We start from the raw sequence: 21,593 nt of genomic DNA on the forward strand, positions 1-21,593 counted from the left end.
CTAGTCAAAGAGCCATGTTGTTCGTTTCTTAATATGCAAATTATGTGCAGAACAGGGAGTAACCTGGTCACTCACCGCCTTAACCTCAAAGCACTGATAGAAAAGTATAACTTCAAAAAAAAAATGTCTAAAAAAATTTTGACTTAAAAAAACTGAAAAATCTGAGATTGTTTCTGAAAAAAAAAATAACTTTGGCAAAAGATGTACAACAAAAATTGAGAAGATTGTACATTTTTCAGTTTTAATTATTAATTGTTTCTTAATTATTTGTTTTTTTTATTGTTTCATGCTATACCACCAGATGGCTGTGATGATCAGAATGCAACTAGTGTTTGTGTTAAGTTGGGATGTTCAGCTGACAATAATAATGCCCTTATACAGGAAATCAATCATAGTTTGAAGCACCTGCATACTTGTGTAATTTATGCCTTGGCTAACTGCAGTACATCATACTCCAACTTTGTTTCTACTACAAAAGAGAAATTTTCCAGTCAGCACCTATCCAACTTGACTGTAAGACAAGTTTGTCTATCGTTTGTTTATTTTATTCTATTTTTCACCACATAATGAGAATGTAAGTCTGAATTGAAATGACACATTAACAGCATAGTCACAAAATTGCAAAACAAGATAATAACACAAGGAATCTTTGATCATTAAATTAAATGTGCAAAGCCTCAGTACTAGAATTGATTTTTGTTCATCAGATGTTTCTTGGTGTTCTTCTCTGGCTTAAACAAAATGATGAAACACTTTGGAGCAAATATACACAATATTAGTCCAAAACTGGAGGCCAGAATGGCAAATATCTCCACAGCCACAGTGAACTTCCCAGGAGAGCTGACATATGCTGGGATAAAAGTGATCCAGACTGCACAGAATATCAGCATGCTGAAGGTGATAAACTTGGCTTCATTAAAATTATCAGGCAGTTTCCGGGCCAGCACAGCTAACACAAAGCAAAAGACAGCCAGCAGGCCTATGTACCCGAGCACAGCCCAGAACCCCAAAGCTGAGCCTAACGCACACTCCAGGATGATTCTTTCTTTGTATATGGTGAAGTTTTTCATTGGAAAAGGGGGGCTAACAATCAACCAAACAGTACATATTAAAACTTGGATAAATGTAAATAATATTACAGTCATTCTTTGCTGTAGAGGACCAAACCATTTCATGACATTACTACCTGGAAGTGTAGCTTTGAAGGCCATTAACACCACCATAGTTTTCCCCAGAACACAAGAGATACAGAGGACAAAGGTGATCCCAAACGCTGTGTGGCGCAGCATGCAGGACCACTCAGAGGGTGCTCCAATGAAAGTTAATGAACATAAGAAACACAGAGTCAGGGAGAAGAGCAGCAGGAAGCTCAGCTCAGAGTTGTTGGCCCTGACAATCGGGGATGTTCTGTGTTGAAAGAATATAGTCGCTGTTATAATGGCCAGACAGGCACCACCAACTGAGAACGTAGCCAGGATGACTCCCAGGATCTCACTGAAGGAAAGAAACTCTACAGGCTTGGGAACACATGTGTCTTTCTCTGCATTAGACCAGAACTCATTGGGACAAGGGAAACAATCAGTGGAATCTGAAAATATAAATCAAAAAGGACCTTTAGCAGTCACATCATTGATGTGGTGATATACATGAGAAAACACTGGATTTTACCTGTAGCATTGCTAATCTCTCCCTCAGGACATGGTACACAATCATAACAGCAGATGGGTTTTCCTTTCTGCAGCACTTTATGAGTTCCTTTGGGACAGCTGTCAGTGCACACTGACACAGGAACCTGACAGACACAATACACAATGACAGAATCACACAGATATGCAGTTTTGATTCAACAGCTGATATGATTCAGTTCACCAATGTTGAATATATCAATGTTCCTCACTTGTGTCCTGCCTTCCACCCAGGTGATGTTCCTGTTGATATGGAACTCCTGGCCCAGTGGCAGTGATGCATCATATTGCCCTACTGTCACCAACACAATGCTGCCGCTCTCACTTTTCTGCCAGTTAACCAGCTCATATGTGGCCACAGGATCCCCATTGGCATCAAATGACACAGGATAACCATTTTGGGAGAAGTGTACTTTCTTCAGATGAGTAAGAACCTGTGAGGACAATGGGGCACATAAAGAAATCATGTTAAATTGAAGTAATTAACTTCATAGCCGTTAATGATCAAGCACCATCATATCTTACATGGCAAAATGAAATGTGACAAAGATAACCTTCATGTAATGAATGAATAAAATGTTAATTTCATAACAAGTGCATTTTTCCTAAAGATAGGCTTTGGACTGTACATTTATTGGTTTTAACTGACCTGTTTGGGCTCTATCCTGCTGATTCTGTCACACTGAGTTGTAGAATTAGTCTCCTGACACACTGCATTATGAATGGCATGTGCAATTGCATAAACAGCCTTGTACACCATGTTAGTGATTCGGAGCTGAGATGTGTCAGTGTACGGGCTCTGGAGTTTCTGTATGTCCTCGCTTCCATCACACACTTTCTTGTCTGTGGCAGCACCTACAAACATATGGAGATAGAAACAGGAGATTTTTATTCCAGTCAATTATATTACATTACTTATATGACTTAACCATCAAAATATACCTTGCACTAACTATTATATCTATATTGTGCTAATGCATTATCATTTTGAGCATTTGAATCTGGCCTTTGTACTTTTACATATATGAACAGAGATTGAGTGAGTCATCAGACAGTCATATGTCAAATAAATGTCAAGCAACTTTTTCTTTAATTGCCAACTGACTTGACCTGTTTGAATATGTATAAAATAAAGAAGTGATATGAAATGCCTGTCAGTGTAACAGACCTACTGTAAATATACTACAACTGTTATAAGCCAGCAAAAGGCTATATTTATCTGTGGTTTATTCACTGTTTATATATGTATATGTGCATTTGATCAGGGCTTTTTTTTAAAAAACACTTTATCCTCTTTAACAGAAAATCATCTCCAAGACTGTACCACGCAGTTCACACAGAAAGATCAATAAAAAACCTCTGAGATTTCTGGCTCAGATAAACCATATGTTTGCTTCATGTCTTTGTTCTGGATAGATAGACAGATAAATAGATACTTTATTGATCTCAAAGGAAATTCAGTGCAGTTCAATAAATAACTGGTGTTTGGTCTCAAACTTTTAACACAGAAAGCTACAGTGGGTACGAAAAGTATTCAGACCCCTTTAAATTTTTCACTCTTTGTGTCATTGCAGCCATTTGCCAAAATCAAAAAAGTTCATTTTATTTCTCATTAATGTACACTCAGCACCCCATCTTGACAGAAAAAAACAGAAATGTAGAAATTTTTGCAAATTTATTAAAAAAGAAAAACTGAAATATCACATGGTCATAAGTATTCAGACCCTTTGCAGTGACACTCATATTTAACTCACATGCTGTCCATTTCTTCTGATCCTCCTTGAGATGGTTCTGCTCCTTCATTGGAGTCCAGCTGTGTTTAATTAAACTGATTGGACTTGATTAGGAAAGGCACACACCTGTCTATATAAGACCTTACAGCTCACAGTGCATGTCAGAGCAAATGAGAATCATGAGGTCGAAGGAACTGCCCAAGGAGCTCAGAGACAGAATTGTGGCAAGGCACAGATCTGGCCAAGGTTACAAAAGAATTTCTGCAGCACTCAAGGTTCCTAAGAGCACAGTGGCCTCCATAATCCTCAAATGGAATAAGTTTGGAACGACCAGAACTCTTCCTAGACCTGGCCGTCCAGCCAAACTGAGCAATCGTGGGAGAACAGCCTTGGTGAGAGAGGTAAAGAAGAACCCAAAGATCACTGTGGCTGAGCTCCAGAGATGCAGTAGGGAGATGGGAGAAAGTTCCACACAGTCAACTATCACTGCAGCTCTCCACCAGTCGGGGCTTTATGGCAGAGTGGCCCGACGGAAGCCTCTCTTCATTGCAAGACACATGAAAGCCTGCATAGAGTTTGCCAAAAAACACATGAAGGACTCCCAGACCATGAGAAATAAGATTCTCTGGTCTGATGAGACCAAGATTGAACTTTTTGGCGTTAATTCTAAGCAGTATGTGTGGAGAAAACCAGGCACTGCTCATCACCTGCCCAATACAATCCCTACAGTGAAACATGGTGGTGGGAGCATCATGTTGTGGGGGTGTTTTTCAGCTGCAGGGACAGGACGACTGGTTGCAATTGAAGGAAAGATGAATGCGGCCAAGTACAGAGATATCCTGGAAGAAAACCTCTTCCAGAGTGCTCAGGACCACAGACTGGGCCAAAGGTTCACCTTTCAACAGGACAATGACCCTAAGCACACTGCTAAAATAACAAAGGAGTGGCTTCGGAACAACTCTGTGACTGTTCTTGACTGGCCCAGCCAGAGCCCTGACCTAAACCCAATTGAGCATCTCTGGAGAGACCTGAAAATGGCTGTCCACCAGCGTTCACCATCCAACCTGACAGAACTGGAGAGGATCTGCAAGGAAGAACAGCAGAGGATCCCCAAATCCAGGTGTGAAAAACTTGTTGCATCATTCCCAAGAAGACTCATGGCTGTACTAGCTCCAAAGGGTGCTTCTACTCAATACTGAGCACAGGGTCTGAATACTTATGACCATGTGATATTTCAGTTTTTCTTTTTTAATAAATTTGCAAAAATTTCTACATTTCTGTTTTTTTCTGTCAAGATGGGGTGCTGAGTGTACATTAATGAGAAATAAAATGAACTTTTTTGATTTTGGCAAATGGCTGCAATGACACAAAGAGTGAAAAATTTAAAGGGGTCTGAATACTTTCCGTACCCACTGTATATGTGTGCATTGAATAAAACAAATCTACCACAAGTAGCTAGCTGTAACTATCACTAATATTATTTTTTTTTTAAAAATCAGGTGACTTTCTCACTTTTTTCCAGTCTGCAGTTGAATGCACTCTCCCAGAACTCAGTAAGAATTGGGGAAGCTGCCACTTTAGTGGGAGAGAGATCCAGCAGGAAATTTCTCAGACCTGGGATGACAGATTTCTGAATCCCAAATCCTATGGCTCCATCACAGAACGTGAAACTCAACATGTCTGTCTGAGTTACCCAGGACTCACTGCCTATCCACTGACGAGGTGGGGAAGGTTTACGGGACAGCTCCTCCAACAGGATCATCATGTCTCCAGGGGATGCAAAAGCAACAACAACCATAGATGTTGACCTGGAGACACATTACAGTACATGATATTATACAAATATAAAGGCACATCTGTTTTAAAATACACATCAATATTATTGTCAAACACAAAAGGCACCTTTATTTCATTATTAATTTATTTTTCGTGACCTGAATGAGTAATTTTGGTTTAAGTCTGCTTCATTATATAAGGCCAATAAAATGATTTAAAAGCTACATTGCCACATTCCGTATTATGATACCCACAAGACCCCATTCTGAGCTTGTACTAAATATTCCAAGTTTGTGTGCACAGAAATGCATTGACAACACACAGAACACAAGCACAATCAGAGATGTAGAAACCTGCGGATAACATCAGCCACTCTCTTGATCCTGCTACGTGGGTTGGTCCGATAGAAAGATTCAGAGTATTCAACACAGATCCCCTCTTTGTGTGCTGCCTCCAGAAAAGACGCCATGCCATTATTTCCATAGTCTGAATCTGACCGGACAGCACCAATCCAAGTCCATCCAAAGTGTTTCACCAGCTTGGCCAGAGCAGCAGCCTGGAAATGGTCACTGGGAATTGTTCTGAAGAAATTCGGGTACTGACGCTTATTGGATAGGCATGCACAAGTGGCAAAGTGACTCACCTGAAGGAAACAATAAATAATACAGTATAATCCTATAGTTGCACAGTAAATGAACAGCATAAATGAATTTTAAAAGATATTTTGTTAAAAATGTAACATATTTACTTGAGGAATATTAAATGACCCAATGATGCGTGAAATGCTGATAGATGGTGTGGACCCAGATTCAGCAACAACAGCCATCACCATACCAGATTTTGAGCAGTTGTCACTGGTATAAAACTCAGGGTCCTGACCATTAGAAAGCTGAAATGCCACATTCACCGCCATGGACACTGAGGCACATGAGTCATAGATCTGATAACCGAGCCTGATGCCTGGGAGCAGCTTTGTACTGTTGTTAATCTCCTCAATGGCAAAGACCATTGCACGTGAAAAACGCAGGTCACGTGCGTTAATGCTGCACACAGATACTCATGTTACTGTTGAAATGCAGGATAAGTGATAAGATAATTTCACAATTTTGTCAGAAAACATAAATTGAGAGAAAATTGCAATTCTTAGTTACAGTTGAAGTACTGCTTTTGTGAGCCAATGTAGCAAATCTCTACAACAGACCTTTATTTTTAGTTAAGACAAAAAAACATCATATGGGCCCAACCTGATATTGTTATCAATACATATAACTGATAAGAGCTAATATTGTGCAAATGAAATTATTTTTTTTAAATACTCTATAGTACGGAACAACTGCAAGATGATTGTAACTACATACTACAAATGAAAACATGTTCATCGCACACAATATCACATTTTATCAAGCATTTTTTTATCTTACTAACCTCCCTGTGCACTTCAGTGGCTGAGGCACTGTGGTGTAGTTATGCTCCACTGTTTGTGCATAAAGGTGTATAGCGATAACACCCCCAATAATATAGTCACCATCCATTGAGAAGGCTGGAAGAAGAGTGGTACCTTGCAGTCTACATTTCACAGATAAAGCCTCAGCACTGACCCCAGCATCAGCTCTAATCTCTGTGCACCCATCACTTTGTTTCAGACCATCCCCACAACCATTCAACGTAAGAGCTGAGTTCAACCCATTTAAACCCAGAGCTAATGTCAGACCAATAAAGAGAAAAGCGATCTCCATCTCTCAGGTGCATCTGTGCACAAGTGTGATTTCACTGGTTTATAAAGCTTTTATGACAAAAGTTTCTTGCTCTCTGTTGTACCTCAGCCTACATCAGACAGAGGGGGGCCGTTACCCAGTTTGCTTTATCAACTCAAAGTATGTTAGTTTGTCTTGATGGAGTGGTGATCTGTGCAGGGTGTACCTCTGTCTTGTACCCAGAGAGAACTGGGTTAGGCTCCAGCGAATCCCCGTTATTAGGAATAAGCGGGTATAGATAATCCATAAGTGAATGTTAGTTGGGCTAAATGTAATGTGTAACTTCTATAAACTGTCCCTTTTTTCTGTTTTGTAAATTTACTTTTGTAAACACCATTTTTATTTCATACTGACTTCCTTTTAGTTGTAATTGTGGCTGTTCATATTATCAAATGCTGAATGTTAAACTGAGAAAACTAGTGTAATGTGTTTTAAAGACCACACCTGGGTCAGACTATGTGTGATGTATTCATTATGTCTGATATATAACAAATTCAATGCAGTTTAAGTGCAATGATATTAAAACATTTGCGCTGAAAAGAAAAACTTTGGCATTGAAAAGTTTATTATTAAAAATAATTACAAATTTTTTCAATGCCAATCTTCAGATTTTCAGTTTTTTCAGTGTTATTCAGTGCTAATGTTTTTGGTTTTTTTTTAACTTTTCGATTTCTGGCAGTGTTTTGGCTACCTAACATTAAGATGTATTATAACTTTGACACTCCAACAGACATCTGCCAGACCAGTAAAACGTCACTGAACTAGCACAATGTGTTAAAAACAAAGATTGTTTCTGAAAAAAAAAAATAAAAATTTGGCAAAAAATGTACAACAAAAATTGAGAAGATTGTACATTTTTCAGTTTTAATTATTAATTGTTTCTTAATTATTTGTTTTTTTTTATTATTGTTTCATGCTACAGCACCTATGGCTGCGATGATCAGAATGCAACTAGTGCTTGTGTTAAGTTGGGATGTTCAGCTGACAATAATAATGCCCTTATACAGGAAATTAATCAAAGTTTGAAGCACCTGCATACTTGTGTAATTTATGCCTTGGCTAACTGCAGTACATCATACTCCAACTTTGTTTCTACTACAAAAGAGAAATTTTCCAGTCAGCACCTATCCAACTTGACTGTAAGACAAGTTTGTCTATCGTTTGTTTATTTTATTCTATTTTTCACCACATAATGAAAATGTAAGTCTGAATTGAAAAGACACATTAACAGCATAGTCACAAAATTGCAAAACAAGATAATAACACAAGGAAACTTTGATCATTAAATTAAATGTGCAAAGCCTCAGTACTAGGATTGATTTTTGTTCATCAGATGTTTCTTGGTGTTCTTCTCTGGCTTAAACAAAATGATGAAACACTTTGGAGCAAATATACACAATATTAGTCCAAAACTGGAGGCCAGAATGGCAAATATCTCCACAGCCACAGTAAACTTCCCAGGAGAGCTGACATATGCTGGGATAAAAGTGATCCATACTGCACAGAATATCAGCATGCTGAAGGTGATAAACTTGGCTTCATTAAAATTATCAGGCAGTTTCCGGGCCAGCACAGCTAACACAAAGCAAAAGACAGCCAGCAGGCCTATGTACCCGAGCACAGCCCAGAACCCAATAGCTGAGCCTAACGCACACTCCAGGATGATTCTTTCTTTGTATATGGTGAAGTTTTTCATTGGAAAAGGGGGACTAACAAGCAACCAAACAGTACATATTAAAACTTGGATAAATGTAAATAATATTACAGTCATTCTTTGCTGTAGAGGACCAAACCATTTCATGACATTACTACCTGGAAGTGTAGCTTTGAAGGCCATTAACACCACCATAGTTTTCCCCAGAACACAAGAGATACAGAGGACAAAGGTGATCCCAAACGCTGTGTGGCGCAGCATGCAGGACCACTCAGAGGGTGCTCCAATGAAAGTTAATGAACATAAGAAACACAGAGTCAGGGAGAAGAGCAGCAGGAAGCTCAGCTCAGAGTTGTTGGCCCTGACAATCGGGGATGTTCTGTGTTGAAAGAATATAGTCGCTGTTATAATGGCCAGACAGGCACCACCAACTGAGAACGTAGCCAGGATGACTCCCAGGATCTCACTGAAGGAAAGAAACTCTACAGGCTTGGGAAAACATGTGTCTTTCTCTATGTTAGGCCAGAACTCATTGGGACAAGGGAAACAATCAGTGGAATCTGAAAATATAAATCAAAAAGGACCTTTAGCAGTCACATCATTGATGTGGTGATATACATGAGAAAACAATGGATTTTACCTGTAGCATTGCTAATCTCTCCCTCAGGACATGGTACACAATCATAACAGCAGATGGGTTTTCCTTTCTGCAGCACTTTATGAGTTCCTTTAGGACAGCTGTCAGTGCACACTGACACAGGAACCTGACAGACACAATACACAATGACAGAATCACACAGATATGCAGTTTTGATTCAACAGCTGATATGATTCAGTTCACCAATGTTGAATATATCACTGTTCCTCACTTGTGTCCTGCCTTCCACCCAGATGATGTTCCTGTTGATATGGAACTCCTGGCCCAGTGGCAGTGATGCATCATATTGCCCTACTGTCACCAACACAATGCTGCCACTCTCACTTTTCTGCCAGTTAACCAGCTCATATGTGGCCACAGGATCCCCATTGGCATCAAATGACACAGGATAACCATTTTGGGAAAAGTTTACTTTCTTCAAATGAGTAAGAACCTGTGAGAACAATGAGTGAAGAATAGCAACACACTGTGTAAAATAAATAAATAAGAATAGTTCTTAATTTCATAAAAGTGACATCATTGTTAAAGAAGGGTATTGGCTTCTTCATTTATTCACTTTAACTGACCTGTTTGGGCTCTATGCTGCTGATTCTGTCACACTGAGTTGTAGAATTAGTCTCCTGACACACTGCATTATGAATGGCATGTGCTATTGCATAAACAGCCTTGTACACCATGTTAGTGATTCGGAGCTGAGATGTGTCAGTGTACGAGCTCTGGAGTTTCTGTATGTCCTCGGTTCCATCACACACATTCTTGTCTGTGACAGCACCTACAAACATATGAAATCAAAAGCAGGAGATTTTTATCTTTGACAATTATATTACATTATTATTCTTTGCATTTATTCATTTTCTGAGTATTTAAACCCTCAAAAAATGGCTTATTCTAACTAATATATCTATATTGTTAGATTAGTATTTGTAATTGATTTTACTTTCTCACTTTTTTCCAGTCTGCAGTTGAATGCACTCTCCCAGAACTGTGTAAGAATTGAGGAGGCTGCCACTGTAGTGGGAGACAGATCCAGCAGGAAGTTTCTCAGGCCTGGGATGACAGATTTCTGAATCCCAAATCCGATGGCTCCATCACAGAGGGTGAAACGTAATATGTCTGGATGGGTGATCCAGTCCTCACTGCCTATCCACTGACGAGGTGGGGAAGGTTTCCGGGACAGCTCCTCCAACAGGATCATCATATCTGCAGGGGCTGCAAATGCCACAACAACCATAGCTGTTGACCTGGAGACACATTAAAGTGCAAAGTATTATACAAATATGTTTGAACCATATAACATTTTCATTAAAATGCATGGAAAAACACAATCAAAGACCCTATACTGAACCATCTTCTGGGTTCATTTAAAAAATGCTGTTATATAATTAATTTTTGTATTTATTATCCAATTGAAAACAAAGAAGATATTTTCCATTGCTTTTTTCTTAGTGAGGATATTTATGGGGTAAATACATTTCAAAATTATTGACAAATAAATGTGTCTTTATAAATACATTACATTATAAATACATTATGTCCTGCAGGTCTCATTGTTTGATTATAGGGTTCATGTGCACAAAATGCATTGACAACACACAGAACACAAGCACAATCAGAGATGTAGAAACCTGCGGATAACATCAGCCACTCTCTGGATCCTGCTACGTGGGTTGGTCCGATAGAAAGATTCAGAGTATTCAACACAGATCCCCTCTTTTTGTGCTGCGTACAGAAAAGATGCCATGCCATTATTTCCATAGTCTGAATCTGACCGGACAGCACCTATCCAAGTCCAGCCAAAGTGTTTCACCAGCTTGGCCAGAGCAGCAGCCTGGAAATGGTCACTGGGGACTGTTCTGAAGAAACTCGGGTACTGACGCTTATCAGATAGGCATGCACAAGTGGCAGAGTAACTCACCTGAAGGAAACAATACAGGATAATTCTGTAACAATACATTATAAAGTCAGCATGGGTATAGTTAAAAGCATAATTTGTCAAAAATGTAACATATTTACTTGAGGAATATTAAAGGACGCAATGATGCGTGAAATGGTGATGGATGATGTGGACCCAGATGTACCAACAACAGCCATCACCGTACCAGATTTTGAGCAGTTATCTCTGGTATAAAATTCAGGGTCCAGGCCATTAGAAAGTGGAAATGCCACATGCACCGCCATGGGCACTGAGGCACATGAGTCATAGATCTGATAACCGAGCCTGATGTCTGGGAGCAGCTTTGTACTGTTGTTAATCTCCTCAATGGCAAAGACCATTGCACGTGAAAAGCGCAGTTCACGGCCATCAATGCTGCATAAAGATATTCATGTTACTGTTGAAATGCAGGATAAGTGAGAAGAAGAATTTATAATAGTCTCAGAAAACATGATGAAAGAGAACTGCAATTCATAATTACAGCTGCAGTACTGCTTTTGTTAGCCAATACAGCAAATCTCTACAACAGACTTTTATTTGACAATAATTCATCATATGGGCCCAACATAATATTGTTATGAATACCTATAACTGATAAGAGATAATATTGATTTGCCCCTTAATGAAAAAGAAGAAAATATTTTCTAAGATATTCAACAGTACACAAAAATTTTGCAAAGAAGATTGTAACAACATCCTTCAAATGAAAACATTTCACATCCTTCTGTCCCTCATATTTTCTTTTTACTAACCTCCCTGTGCACTTCAGTGGCTGAGGCACTGTGGTGTATTTATTCTCCACTGTTTGCCCATAAAAGTGTATAGAGAAAACACCTCCAATAACGTAATCACCATCCATTGAGAAGGCAGAGGGAAGAGTGGTACCTTGCAGTCTACATTTCTCAGATAAAGCCTCAGCACTGACCCCAGCAGCAGCTCTAATCTCTGTGCATCCATCACTTTGTTTCAGACCATCCCAACAACCATTCAACGTAAGAGCTGAGTTCAACCCAGTCAAACCCAGAGCTAATCTCAGACCAATAAAGAGAAAAGAGATCTCCATCTCTCTGGTGCATCTGTGCACAAGTGTGTTTTCACTTGTTTATATAGCTTTTATGACAAAGGTTTCTTGCTCTCTGCTGTACCTCAGCCTACAACAAACAGGGAGTGCCCTTATCCACTTCGCTTTATCAACTCAAAATATTTCATTTTTTTGGGCTGAATGTAATGTATAATTCCCACAGACTGTCTCTATTTTTCCTTTATTTTTCATTAATTGTTTCTCAATAAGTTTTTCCTGTCCTCATTTTTATTTTATTTTATTTTATTTATTTTTTTGGCTTTAGCTCACATTATACTCAGCTCCATTTCAAAGTTTATTAAATATGGCTTAGTTCTATTTGTGACTGTTCATATTAGCAAATGCTGAATATTAAGCTGGAAATGCTAGTGTTATGTGTTTTATGGAAAGACCTGATGGATTAGACCTGGGTCGTAGTATGTGTGATGTATTCATTATATCTAATTTATAGCAAATTCAGTGCAGTTTTGATATCATTTCAGAAAAGGAACCGTATTATATCACAAAGTGCATATACATGTCAATGAAAAACACATTAAAAATATAAATCACATAAGTTTCAACAAGCTTTCAATTTTTTCCAACTTTATTTTATTTTGCTTTTTGTTCTGCTCTGTTGCTCTATTGTTCTTTTATTTTATTGCAACATGTGAAAGTCATTATCAAAGGTGATAATATTTTGTTATGTTGTTAAAGATGCAGGTCTTTCCCACCTTCTCTGTGACAATGAAAACAAAATTGTCACTGAAAAGAAAAACACTGGCATTGAAAAAATAAGTAATACTGATTTTTTCTGTTTTTATCGATTTTTTTTTCACTACCAAAGTTAGTTAGTTATTTTGTCAATGACAAAATAATTTTTAGTTGATGTCAAAGACTTTCAATGTCAAAGTTTTTGGTTTCTGTCACTGTTTTGGCATGGAGGGGAGGGGTCTGAGGGGCAGGGCTAATGGACATGGTTACCAAATGTTCTGCATATGATTTGCATATGGACGAACAAACACCACAGCTTATGCCTCTCTGTTTATTGTAATTATTATTCTGCAAGCATAGTTAAATACAGTTTCTACAGAATGTTATTGTGGATATGTCTAATTACTATTCTGAGTAGTGAAAATACACGTGAATAGGAGAAATGCCATTATGGATATCTAATATGTCTTCACAGACAGTAGTGTGGTTCATTTACATGATAAAACGGCTCAGCATAGACGACCCTCCCTGCCTAGCATCACTGCAGCCAGCATGAAATCAGCTGCAGCTCCGAAACAGCAAGTCTGTCTCTATCCTGTTTTTTCCACACAGAATTGAGCTGGTATGAAGTTAACATTAGCTTTTAACCAGCTTATTAATGTTACATTTTGGCAGACGTCTGCAGGAGCAAGTGAACAGCAGCAGTCACATGATCATTATGATTGATGATCAGACACTTTGGTGTTGAGGCTGCTGGATATTTGGTATTAGCACCTTAATGAGACTTTTTGCAGCAGCAGCAGTCACATTGGCTTCTGAACTGAAGTAAAAAGTCACCACAGAATGGGAGACTAAGCTAACGTTACCATTAACCACACTGTAAGTAAACATTACTGTACTGAGAATTCACCGAAAAAGATATGGAAGGACATTTGACTAACTAGCTTCTTCTTTTCCTTTCGACTGCTCCCGTCAGGGGTCACCACAGCAAATCATCTGCCTCCATTTAACCCTATCCTCTGTATCCTCCTCACCCACACCAACTATCCTCATGGCCTCCTTCACTACATCCAAGAACCTCCTCACTGTTCCTCCTCTGAACATGTCCAAACCATCTCAATCTGTCTTCCCTGGCTTTTTCTCCAAAACATCTAACATGAGCTGTCCCTCTGATGTACTCATTCCTGATCCTATCCATCCTCGTCACTCCCAGAGAGAACCTCAACATCTTCAGCTCTGCTACCTCCAGCTCTGCCTCCTGTCGTCTTCTCAGTGCCACAGTCTCTAAACCAGACAACATTTCTGGTCTCACCACTGTCTTGTCCACCTTTCCTTTCATTCTTGCTGACACTCTTTTGTCACACATCACACCTGACACTTTCCTCCACCCGTTCCAACCTGCTTGCACACGTCTCTTCACTTCTTTTCCACACTCTTCGTTACTCTGGACTGTTGACCCTAGGTACTTAAAATCCTCCACCTTCTTCACCTCTGCTCCCTGTAATTTCACCATTCTACTTGAGTCCCTCTCATTTACACACATGTACTCTGTTTTACTGCGGCTAACCTTCATTCCCCTCCTTTCCAGAGCAAACCTCCACCTCTCTAGATTTTCCTCCACCTGCTCCCTGCTCTCACTACAGATGACAACGTCATCTGCAAACATCATGGTCCACAGAGATTCCTGTCTAACCTCATCTGTCAGCCTGTCCATCACCACAGCAAACAAGAAGGGGCTCAAAGTCGATCCTTGGTGAAGTCCCACCTCCACCTTGAACTCCTCTGTCACCACTACAGCACACCTCACCACTGTCTTACAGCTCTCATACATGTCCTGCACCACTTGAACATACTTCTCTGCCACTCCAGACTTCCTCATACAAAACCACAGCTCCTCTCTCAGCACCCTGTCATACACTTTTTCTAAATCTACAAAGACACAATGCAGCTCCTTCTGGCCTTCTCTGTACTTCTCCATCAGCATTCTCAAAGCAAATATTGCATCTGTGGTACTCTTTCTTGGCATGAAACCATACTTCTGCTCACAAATGCTCACTTCTGACCTCAGCCTAGCCTCCACTACTCTTTCCCATAACTTCATTGTGTGACTCATCAGCTTTATTCCTCTGTAGTTTCCACAACTCTGCACGTCTCACTTGTTCTTAAAGTTGAACACCAGTACACTTCTTCTCCATTCCTCAGGCATCCTCTCACTCTCCAAGACCTTAAGTAGCCCAGTCAAAAACTCTACTGCCACATCTCCTAAACACTTCCATACCTCCACAGGTATGTTATCAGGACCAACTGCCTTTCCACTCTTCATCCTCTTCAACGCCTTCCTCACTTCATCTTTACTGATCTTTGCTACGTCCTGCTCCACAACAGTCACCTCTTCTACTCTCTGCTCTCTGACATTTTCCTCATTCATCAACTCTTCAAGTATTCCTTCCATCTTTCCATCACACTTGTGGCACCTGTCAACACATTTCCATCCCTCCATCCACCTCTCCCTCCTTAGTGACCAACCTATCATGTTTGGCCTTTGCCACCTCTACCTTCACCGTACGTCTGTTCTCTTCTGTCCTCTCAGTGTCCCACTTCTTCTTAGCTATAAAGAGATACCCTGAATCACCTCCATCTCCCTCCAGAATTTCTCCTTCTCTAACTCACATCCTACCTGTGGGGCATAACCACTGACAACATTCAACATCACACCTTCAACTTCCAGCTTCAGACTCATCACCCTATCTGACACTCTCTTCACCTCCAGAACATTCCTAGCAAAATCCTACTTCAGGATAACTCCTACTCCATTCCTCTTTCCATCCACACCATGATAAAACAGCTTGAACCCTGCTCCTAATCTGTAGGCCTTGCTACCTTTCCACCTGGTCTCCTGCACACACAAGATATCCACCTTTCTTCTCTCCATCATATCATCAACTCTCTAGTTTTCCCTGACAAAGTCCCTACATTCAAAGTCGCTACTCTAAGTCCTACACTCCTGTCCTTCTTCTTCTCTCTTTGCCTACGAACACAGCTTCCTACTCTCCTTCTTCGACCAACAGTAGTCCAATTTCCACTGGCACCCTGTAAGCCAACAGCACCAGTGGCGGTCGTTAACCAGGGCTGCACCGAATCGGTATGGAAGTCATATTTGTGATTCGCATGTTTGATTTGGCGTAAATTTTATATCGGATGCGCTCTCTGACACAACCTTCTGCATTTACCTGAACATGAAGACACTGGATTGTGCCCCCCTGAGGTTGCATAATTTAGCTAGCTAACTAGCAAAAGAGGTAAACCATCCATCAGATTTAAGTGGAAAGTCGCATTTAAATAAACAGGTAAAAAAAATAAAATAAATTCAAGAGATCAAGTTAAATGAGATGGGATAAACTTAATTCAACCTAGAAAACTAATTTCATAATTTTTTTTTCAGATTCTGTCTTGAAGGCAAGGGCCATGTTTTTTTTTCTTTTGGTGCTCATGAAGCTATGCAATGTGGAGCTCTCATTGTTTGATTCTTGGACTACTATTATTTAACCTGTACATACTCCCTCTGGGTTAATTCATACATGACAAGGGTGTTGTTTAACATAATTACACAAATGCCAATCCAATGTGTTTTTAAATTTACACGAGAACTGAAAAGGTACAAATACATATTAAATAAATAAATAACTTCAGGTTCAGTGTAGTTAATAATATGATATCTAATATCTAATAATATCTTACTGTCATCTCTACTCTATATCATATTTTCCATTATGTCTAAGGGTGTGGCATTGATAATTCTTAATGACATAATTTCATAATGTGCTTATCATGTTTTTATTGGCATTGCTTTTGAAAGAAACAAATCTATCTTTTTGTTTTCATAATTTCATAAAATAATAAATTGTACTGCTACTGAAATGTCACCTTCAAAGTCAGGAATAAAGTATACACTAGTATGTAAAAACTTTGTTGAGTGTGATGAACATTTTAAGCTCTATATTGTACTGTATGTTGCCATCTTAAGTATCTCCAAACATCAGAAACTGTACTAGGATTGATTTTTGTTCATCAGATATTTCTTGGTGTTCTTCTCTGGCTTAAACAAAATGATAAAACACTTTGGAGCAAATATACACAATATTAGTCCAAAACTGGAGGCCAGAATGGCAAATATCTCCACAGCCACAGTAAACTTCCCAGGAGAGCTGACATATGCTGGGATAAAAGTGATCCAGACTGCACAGAATATCAGCATGCTGAAGGTGATAAACTTGGCTTCATTAAAATTATCAGGCAGTTTCCGGGCCAGCACAGCTAACACAAAGCAAAAGACAGCCAGTAGGCCTATGTACCCGAGCACAGCCCAGAACCCAATAGCTGAGCCTAACGCACACTCCAGGATGATTCTTTCTTTGTATATGGTGAAGTTTTTCATTGGAAAAGGGGGGCTAACAATCAACCAAATAGTACATATTAAAACTTGGATAAATGTAAATGATAATACAGTCATTCTTTGCTGTAGAGGACCAAACCATTTCATGACATTACTACCTGGAAGTGTAGCTTTGAAGGCCATTAACACCACCATAGTTTTCCCCAGAACACAAGAGATACAGAGGACAAAGGTGATCCCAAACGCTGTGTGGCGCAGCATGCAGGACCACTCAGAGGGTGCTCCAATGAAAGTTAATGAACATAAGAAACACAGAGTCAGGGAGAAGAGCAGCAGGAAGCTCAGCTCAGAGTTGTTGGCCCTGACAATCGGGGATGTTCTGTGTTGAAAGAATATAGTCGCTGTTATAATGGCCAGACAGGCACCACCAACTGAGAACGTAGCCAGGATGACTCCCAGGATCTCACTGAAGGAAAGAAACTCTACAGGCTTGGAAACACATGTGTCTTTCTCTGCATTAGGCCAGAACTCATTGGGACAAGGGAAACAATCAGTGGAATCTGAAAATATAAATCAAAATGGACCTTTAGCAGTCCCATCATTGATGTGGTGATATACATGACAAAACAATGGATTTTACCTGTAGCATTGCTAATCTCTCCCTCAGGACATGGTACACAATCATAACAGCAGATGGGTTTTCCTTTCTGCAGCACTTTATGAGTTCCTTTAGGACAGCTGTCAGTGCACACTGACACAGGAACCTGACAGACACAATACACAATGACAGAATCACACAGATATGAAGTTTTGATTCAACAGCTGATATGATTCAGTTCACCAATGTTGAATATATCAATGTTCCTCACTTGTGTCCTGCCTTCCACCCAGGTGATGTTCCTGTTGATATGGAACTCCTGGCCCAGTGGCAGTGATGCATCATATTGCCCTACTGTCACCAACACAATGCTGCCACTCTCACTTTTCTGCCAGTTAACCAGCTCATATGTGGCCACAGGATCCCCATTGGCATCAAATGACACAGGATAACCATTTTGGGAAAAGTTTACTTTCTTCAGACGATTAAGAACCTGTGGGGACAATGAGTGAGGAATAGCAACAAACTGTGTAAAAACAAATAAGAATAGTTCTTAATTTCATAAAAGTGACATCATTGCTAAAGAAGGGTATTGGCTTCTTCATTTATTCACTTTAACTGACCTGTTTGGGCTCTATCCTGCTGATTCTGTCACACTGAGTTGTAGAATTAGTCTCCTGACACACTGCATTATGAATGGCATGTGCTATTGCATAAACAGCCTTGTACACCATGTTAGTGATTCGGAGCTGAGATGTGTCAGTGTACGGGTTCTGGAGTTTCTGTATGTCCTCGGTTCCATCACACATTTTCTTGTCTGTGGCATCACCTACAAACATACAGAGATTTTTAGCTTTGACAATTATCAACACATTCATTCTCTACTGCTTATCTTTCGCAGGTGGGCTGGACCGACACATGGGCAAGACTCAGGGTACTCCCTGCACAGATTGCCAGTCTATCGCAGGGCTGACGAGGGGGTGCGTGGAGAAAACCTCCATACACATGGGTAAAACATGCAAACTGCACGTAGAATGACCTAATGGTCGAACAAGATTTGAATCTGTAACCATCTTGCTGTGAGATGGTAACTACTATGCCACCCACAATGACAATAATTTTACTTTACCATTCATTATTTTGTTGGGTTTTTTTCAATTTTTGTTTGTTTTGCTTTTGTAAATTTAGCAGATCAGATCATCGTTTGCACAAACTCATATATTTATATTGGTTTAACACGTGTAAAATTTATGCTCTGCTATGCATGTTGACTCACATTAACATTAAAATGTATAAATGATCTGAAAGCAATCTCTTTCGATAGACTAGCATAATCAATGAAAATTAACATCTACAGTAACTGATAAATTATATTAATAATTATTTTTATCTTGGTGGCCTGTAGAGTGCTATTACACTTTGCATACACCATTATATAAGTGGTTTTTCACATCCACCTCAATGTAGACTTTCAACAAATAAAATAACAGATCCACATCAACGTCAGCTGTGATTATGACATATGTTAATGTAAAAAAAACAAAATAAAACAATACGTAAGTTTCTCACTTTTTTCCAGTCTGCAGTTGAATGCACTCTCCCAGAATTCAGTAAGAATTGGGGAGGCTGCCACTTTAGTAGGAGACAGATCCAACAGGAAGTTTCTCAGACCTGGGATGACAGATTTCTGAATCCCAAATCCCATGGCTCCATCACAGAAAGTGAAACTCGACATGTCTGAGTCAGTTACCCAGGCCTCACTGCCTATCCATTGACGAGGTGGGGAAGGTTCACGAAACAGCTCTTCCAGCAGGATCACCAAGTCTCCAGAGGCGGCAAATGCAACAACAACCATAGCCGTTGACCTGGAGACACATTATATTGCATTTTATTATACCAATATTAGCACTTATCAATTTCTCTTGCAATTATAAACACAAAGTATAGTTTCAATTTTAAAGTTTATTAATCAGAAGTATTGTCTCAGTGTTTTTATTATATGAATGCAACAAAGAGAACATAATTTCCCACAAAGATGTTCTATATTTTCTTGTCTTTTGCCCCATTCTATAGCTTTTTTTTCTATTCTATTTCTGTGTGTGTGTGTGTGTGTGTGTGTGTGTGTGTGTGCGTGTGTGTGTGTGCAGGGCAAGAACACAAGCAAAATCAGAGATGTAGAAACCTGCGGATAACATCAGCCACTCTCTGGATCCTGCTACGTGGGTTGGTCCGATAGAAAGATTCAGAGTATTCAACACAGATCCCCTCCTTGTGTGCTGCCTCCAGAAAAGATGCCATGCCATTATTTCCATAGTCTGAATCTGACCGGACAGCACCTATCCAAGTCCAGCCAAAGTGTTTCACCAGCTTGGCCAGAGCAGCAGCCTGGAAATGGTCACTGGGGACTGTTCTGAAGAAATTCGGGTACTGATGCTTATCAGAAAGGCATGCACAAGTGGCCAAGTAACTCACCTGAAGATAAAATACAGTATAATTCTGTAATGATACATTACAAAGTCAGTATGGGTATATTATACAATATTATACTAAAGCATAGTTTGTCAAAAATATAACATATTTACTTGAGGAATATTAAAGGACCCAATGATCCGTGAAATGGTGATGGATGGTGTGGAATCAGATTCACCAACAACAGCCATCACCGTACCAGATTTTGAGCAGTTATCTCTGGTATAAAACTCAGGGTCCAGACCATTAGAAAGCTGAAATGCCACATGCACCGCCATGGGCACTGAGGCACATGAGTCATAGATCTGATAACCGAGCCTGATGCCTGGGAGCAGCTTTGTACTGTTGTTAATCTCCTCAATGGCAAAGACCATTGCACGTGAGAAGTGCAGTCCATGGCCGTTAATGCTGCAAACAGATACTCATGTTACTTTTGAAATGCAAGATAAGTGACAAGGAGAATTCACAGTTTTCATAGAAAACATGTATTGAAAGATAATTGCAAATCATAGTTACACTTGCAGTACTGCTTTTGTTAGCTGACACAGCAAACCTCTACAACAAACCATTTTTTCAGTTAGGGAGGATAATAATTCATCATATGGGCCCAAGCTGATATTGTTATTAACGCCTGTAATTGACATGAGCTAATATTGATTTGACCCTTAATGTGAAAAAGAAGAAATGTTTTTTAAAGTATTCAACAGTACACAAAAGAGGCTTTGCAAGAAGGTTGTAATAACATCGTTCAAATGAAAACATCTCTGTCACACACAATATCACATCCTTTTAACCCCATATTTTCCTCTTACTAACCTCCCTGTGCACTTCAGTGGCTCAGGCACTGTGGTGTAGTTATGCTCCACTGTTTGTGCATAAAGGTGTATAGGGAAAACACCCCCAATAACGTAATCACCATCCATTGAGAAGTCAGGAAGACGATTGGAACCTTGCAGTTTACATTTCACAGATGAAGCCTCAGCACTGACCCCAGCAGCAGCTCTAATCTCTGTGCACACATCACTTTGTTTCAGACCATCCCCACAACCATTCAACGTAAGAGCTGAGTTCAACCCAGTCAAACCCAGAGCTATTCTCAGACCAATAAAGAGAAAGGAGATCTCCATCTCTCAGGTGCATCTGTGCACAAGTGTGTTTTCACTGGT

The 21,593-nt window shown here is 39.6% G+C and overlaps 3 protein-coding genes across 3 annotated transcripts; all 3 read right to left on the reverse strand.

Moving 5' to 3' along the window:
- Positions 1–683: 683 nt before the first annotated feature.
- On the reverse strand, positions 684–6,726 carry LOC113134361 (extracellular calcium-sensing receptor-like). The gene is made up of 8 exons (XM_026313719.1): positions 6,620–6,726; positions 5,943–6,237; positions 5,548–5,837; positions 4,931–5,226; positions 2,335–2,540; positions 1,898–2,119; positions 1,669–1,792; positions 684–1,588 (listed from the first exon to the last, which is right to left on the reverse strand). Exons 1-8 carry the CDS (start codon positions 6,724–6,726, stop codon positions 684–686), a joined length of 2,445 nt encoding a protein of 814 aa, XP_026169504.1.
- A 1,531-nt stretch (positions 6,727–8,257) lies between these two features.
- On the reverse strand, positions 8,258–12,052 carry LOC113125042 (extracellular calcium-sensing receptor-like). The gene is made up of 8 exons (XM_026298308.1): positions 11,946–12,052; positions 11,274–11,568; positions 10,886–11,175; positions 10,206–10,501; positions 9,827–10,032; positions 9,472–9,693; positions 9,243–9,366; positions 8,258–9,162 (listed from the first exon to the last, which is right to left on the reverse strand). The coding sequence occupies exons 1-8, from the start codon at positions 12,050–12,052 to the stop codon at positions 8,258–8,260; spliced, it is 2,445 nt and encodes an 814-aa protein (XP_026154093.1).
- Positions 12,053–17,015: 4,963 nt separating this feature from the next.
- Positions 17,016–21,392, reverse strand: LOC113124272 (extracellular calcium-sensing receptor-like). The gene is made up of 8 exons (XM_026296877.1): positions 21,244–21,392; positions 20,541–20,835; positions 20,141–20,430; positions 19,528–19,823; positions 18,582–18,787; positions 18,230–18,451; positions 18,001–18,124; positions 17,016–17,920 (listed from the first exon to the last, which is right to left on the reverse strand). Exons 1-8 carry the CDS (start codon positions 21,348–21,350, stop codon positions 17,016–17,018), a joined length of 2,445 nt encoding a protein of 814 aa, XP_026152662.1. The 5' UTR covers positions 21,351–21,392.
- Positions 21,393–21,593: the final 201 nt, after the last annotated feature.

Source organism: Mastacembelus armatus, chromosome 13 (genome assembly GCF_900324485.2).
Source record: "Mastacembelus armatus chromosome 13, fMasArm1.2, whole genome shotgun sequence".
NCBI lineage: Eukaryota > Metazoa > Chordata > Actinopteri > Synbranchiformes > Mastacembelidae > Mastacembelus > Mastacembelus armatus.